Here is a 4,882-nt window from a genome sequence, read left to right as displayed (position 1 = left end):
GCCCCCGGGTGCAGTGTCATAATCTATGCTTGGACGCCCAAATCCTCTCCAGGTGCCAAAAGACCCAAATGCACCCTTGGCCCACGGCCCAACACCGAAGTACGGCTCGTTCGAGGCCTCACAAGCCACAGAGCAATCTCCGCCTCGCCCAAGGCCTCCCCGCCGAGGCCCTTGGCAGCGCGTCGCATCTCCGCCTCGCCCGAGGGTAAGAGGCTCACCCTCGGAGAGCATGAGAACTCCCCCCTCGGCCGAGCCCTCCGCAGGGCCTCGGTGCGAGGGGAAACTCCGCCTCGTTCGAGGCCCCCCTCGGCAAACTGGGACTGTAACCCACCCACTCAACGAGACCAGCGCATTTATTGCGAACCACTCCGCGGCGTGGTGCGGGTGTCAGACGGCGTCAGTGGCCACGCCCCACAGAGGACGTGACCGGAGTCTCATCCATCAACTCCGGTCACTGTGCCAACATTCCCGGCACTGTGCGTACTTGCCACGCACTGCGCGGACATGACCGGCACTGCTGCCGCCACTGTGCTGCCAAACCTTTGTACTCCCCCCTCTGCAGGACCCTCGGCGAGCAGGGGTGACGACCCTCGAGCACAGTACGGCTATTGACCAGTGGGGTCGAACTTTCTGAGACACACACACTAAGCTCGTTCTTCCCCATATTGGCACTTGCCTCAATCATCTCTCACGTACGCTGAGACTTGAGAGCTTCACTCCCTCTCTCACCCAAGCTTGTAACCCATACTACAGGCACCCCGGTGCAAGATAATACAGTGCTCACTCCCTTTGCTGGACGTACGGCCCCATCGACCGGAACCAGGATAAATCCCGTGTCATTATGTTTCATCTTGCATCAACCATCTAGAGACAGGAACACACAGCATCATCACTAGTTGGTGCTGGACCGCCAGGTCTAGATGCCGACACTCGTGGATCTAGATAATTAGATAAATTAATATTTTATCTTTTATTTATGAACGACAAGCAGATCAATATGGTGTCTTCGTTCAAATGGATAGATAATACTCCCTCAGTTCCAAATTGTAGGTTATTTTGGTAAGTCTAAAATTCTAAATGTATATTATTATCATGTATTTAGATATAGTATTTATCAACGTGCATAGCAAAATCTATGTACCTACATTTGCCAAAACGATCTAAAATTTGGAATGGAGGGAGTAATCGATTGATTGGAGTTTGGACATGGATAGATGATATTTGGCTTTGAAGAGTCCTTCCTGGTAATGCATAATATTTCTGTAAATTGACCTAACATTTACAACTTTGTGCTAGCTAGCTTTCAATTATTGACAATTTTATTAATTTTTCAGTATAATCATAATCATCAATGACTACGTATCAAGAAATGATTAAAGAAACTGTCAAGCAAATGTAAAAAGATATTTAATACGATTATATCAAACTTATATGCACAATAGAATATTTATCAATATTATTACTACTATTGAAGGGGCCCAATGTTTTACTTTCGCCCCGGGCCCCTAATTCCTCAGGACCGGCCCTGAGGGCTGGGCACTAAAAGGGCTGGGCTTTGGCCCTAAAAGAATAGGGCTTTGGCTCTAAAATGACCGCGCTCTGATATTTTATAATTTTCAGCTTCAAATCTATAAGTATTAAATTAGATTGTGAAGAGACTTCCAGAGTCATGATCCTTTACCTCCCCTAGTTACATTTGGACCGGCTGGTTAGGAACAAGAGAGCTAGTTAATGATTATTAGACAAATAAATTTGATTATAATAGACTACATAAACAAAAATTTAGAGGCCCCAAACAAATGGGGGGCCTGTGCCACCGCACCCGTGGCACGCCCTTCCGCCCGAGCCTGTACTATAGCACCATGAGTCGGTGATTGATAAGAGGCATTGTAGCAAAATAAGTTAGACGAAGATCCGAATTGATTAGCACCGATTAATTTGGTGCTAGGCCTAGAACATCATCATATGCGTTGGTGAATGATCGAATTTAATTTCAATGTGTTTCCGAGATCTATTCGGTTTTATGGATTTCTTAACCCGTGTTTTGTTGGTTTTGTACTCTTTGGTGTGTACCCGTTATCTGTTGGACAAATCCATACCATCGTATATGTTTGTTGAAGGATTTGGACAATTGAATCATTAACAATTGAAAAGGTACATGGAAATGGTAATACCAAATGTGCGGCTGTCATATACAATAAAGTTGTTGTTTAGCTTGTGAATAACGTGCCGTATATTTTTAACATATTTTTAACTTCCTTCGTCGTTCCAAACCATAGTTCGTTTTTCTTTACTAAATTTATAGTCCTATTCATGTACGTAGACATTGAGTGTATCTAGATGTATAATAAAAGTTATGTATCTATAAAAATTAAAATAACCTATAATTTGGAATAGAAAAGTATTTGGTAGTAACATTTTTTTGCGCAAATATCGTGAAGAATTTTATTGCCACGCCTCATCGCCGCGCCGCAGCTTCGGCTTAGCAATTTGTGACCGGCTGCAAATAGCCCTAAGTGCTCAAGAGTATAAGTTCCACGAATTGGTATCATCAGATACCAAATTGCATAATATTGATTGATTGATGACTGGTTTAAAGAAGCACGGGTTGTATTGATTGATGAGTGGTTTAAAGAAGCACAAAATAATTAGCCGATTAGGGCGCCCTTCACGCTCGCCATGCCTCTCGACGATGAGCCGTGCCATCCCCACGGTCGATCGATCAGAAGCCATGGCGCGCACGAGGCAACGGGAAAAACGATGACGCGCCCCGGCCGCACGGACTGGGCAGGGGCATGCGTCGTCCAGCTCGACGACGACTGACATCGATCGGGTCAAAGAGAAGATTAAAAAAAAAGAAGAAGAAAAAGAACAAAGAATCAAGCGAGCACTTCAGCTAGTAGCGGGGATCATGTTGGAGAGCACGCGGCAGTTCTCGGCCATCTCGACGAGCGACCTGTTGAGGTCGCAGACGGGGTTCTTGGCGGCGGCCTTCCTGAACTCCTCGTCGCAGTTCTGCATGTCCTGCGCCGCCATGCTCATGGTGGCGCGGATGGTGACGCCGTCCTTGAAGACGATGGCGCGCTTGCAGGCGCCGAGGTTGTCGCCGGCGTCCAGGTAGAAGCTCTTGCACAGGTTCAGCGCCCTCCGCTGCTCCGGGGAAGCGGCCTTCTTGGCCTCCTTCTTCGCGCGCCGGCTCGCCGCCCGGACCCGCTTCTTGAACGCGTCCACCTGCATCCCCAGCACCGTCAGCGGGTCCACCGTCTCGTACTTCTCGGCGTGCTTCGTCGTCGACCCCGTGCACAGGTCCGGGAACGGGGTGTTCTTGCACACCGCCGCCACCGCCGGGTTGCCGGTGGCGGGCGAAGCCAGCTGGAGAGCGACGACGGCCGCCGCCAGGACGATGAGCGCCGCGCGGGCTCCGGCCATGGCTAGCTAGCTGGTTGGTTTATTGGTCGCGGCTCTCGCGGTGGAAACGATCGGCCGGACGACGGGTCGATGGAGGGAGATAAATACTCGCGAGGCGGGTGGCAGGGGTGGTTGCATGCGTCGGCGACGGAAATGGCGGCTCTCCTCCATTGCCGCCGCTGGCAGTATTGGGACGATTACTTTTTTTTTATGTGAACGGGGGGAGAGAGTCCCCACCGTATATTGACAGAGCCTCTCGTAGGCTCGTTAAATTCGGAGGGTTCAGCAATAATTTACAGATGAAAAAAAATAATACTACAATCTTAGGGTTTACATATTGGAACAAAACACATGACACCAGGCATCGGCAACTTCTTTGTCTTGTCGCGGCAGTCTGTATGACCAAAGGCGTGCTTCTTCTTTGCAACTGAGTAGCAGACGTAGGAGGGATGGCTCCTGGCTTCTAAAGACAATATTGTGCCTATGCTTCCAAAGTTGCCGGGCACACAATAGCAGAAAGGTGGAGTAGTGTTGAGCCGGCATGCCGGGGGCCTGTCCAACTTCCAGAGTTGTGATACTGAAGCTTGATGCACACTGATGCCTAGCTTGGCCCAGAATTGAGTGGCAATTGTGCAGTGGAGAATCAAGTGGTCAGGGCTTTCGACAGCTACCCTGCACACCTCACATTCGGCATCATCGACAACGTTCTTGAACCGCAGGTTGGTTTTGCACTGAATCTTTTCCTGAACCAGGAGCCATGCAAAGAAACGAACACGAGGAGGCGCACAGTTTGACCATACAGATTTGTAAAATGGGCATGGTGTATTCTCCTGTAGGCTCATCCTGGCTCTGTAAATCGGCCCAGCGCAGAGGGTACCATCTTTCTCAGCCAGGGGACATTTCCTGTAGTCCGTCATATCTTGTAGCACCACTTCTTCCACTATCTTTTCCAGCATTGCAAGTTCGGCAGTAGCTATGTGAGAGAGTCTATAGGCAAAATGACCCCTCAGTGGTTGCGAGCACACTTTGGCTACAGATGCATCAGGTTCTTTAGCATGGGTGGAAAGTGCAGGGAAGGTATCTGCTAACTGTCCTATAGGGAGCCAGTGATCTAACCAGAAGGAAGTTCTGCATCCATCGCCAATGGTGGTGATGGTGATTGCTCTGTAGATTGGAAGCAAATATTGGAGGCTTTTCCGGTGCACACCAACACAGTCCCCAGACAAAGATGCAAGATCAATCTGTTTGGTCATCCAGTTCGCCCAAGCTGACTCTCCTGGATGGTGTAAGCGGTGTAGGTGTTTTAGCAGAATGCACTGGTTGAGCGTTTGCAGGTTTATGATCCCGAGTCCGCCCAGTTCTTTTGGCAGACAGGTTTGTTCCCAGACAACAGGCAATGTGCACCGTTTGTTGTTGTATCACCGGACCAGAGGAAGGCTCTTCGTTTTTTGTCAAGCGCATCAATCGTGCCCTG

General features: G+C 49.1%; 1 protein-coding gene across 1 annotated transcript; it reads right to left on the bottom strand.

The window, feature by feature from the left end:
* Nucleotides 1-2,598: 2,598 nt before the first annotated feature.
* Nucleotides 2,599-3,527, bottom strand: LOC120676538. Its single transcript, XM_039957866.1, has one exon. The coding sequence runs from the start codon at nt 3,427-3,429 to the stop codon at nt 2,893-2,895; it is 537 nt and encodes a 178-aa protein (XP_039813800.1). The 5' UTR covers nt 3,430-3,527; the 3' UTR covers nt 2,599-2,892.
* Nucleotides 3,528-4,882: the final 1,355 nt, after the last annotated feature.

The sequence above is a fragment of the Panicum virgatum genome, chromosome 5N (assembly GCF_016808335.1).
Source record: "Panicum virgatum strain AP13 chromosome 5N, P.virgatum_v5, whole genome shotgun sequence".
Lineage (NCBI taxonomy): Eukaryota > Viridiplantae > Streptophyta > Magnoliopsida > Poales > Poaceae > Panicum > Panicum virgatum.
This window is presented reverse-complemented; position numbering and strand designations above follow the sequence as displayed.

What these genes read in the sequence shown, in the direction of transcription:
- LOC120676538 (XM_039957866.1), bottom strand. Translation starts at nt 3,429, where the DNA reads ATGGCCGGAGCCCGCGCGGCGCTCATCGTCCTGGCGGCGGCCGTCGTC.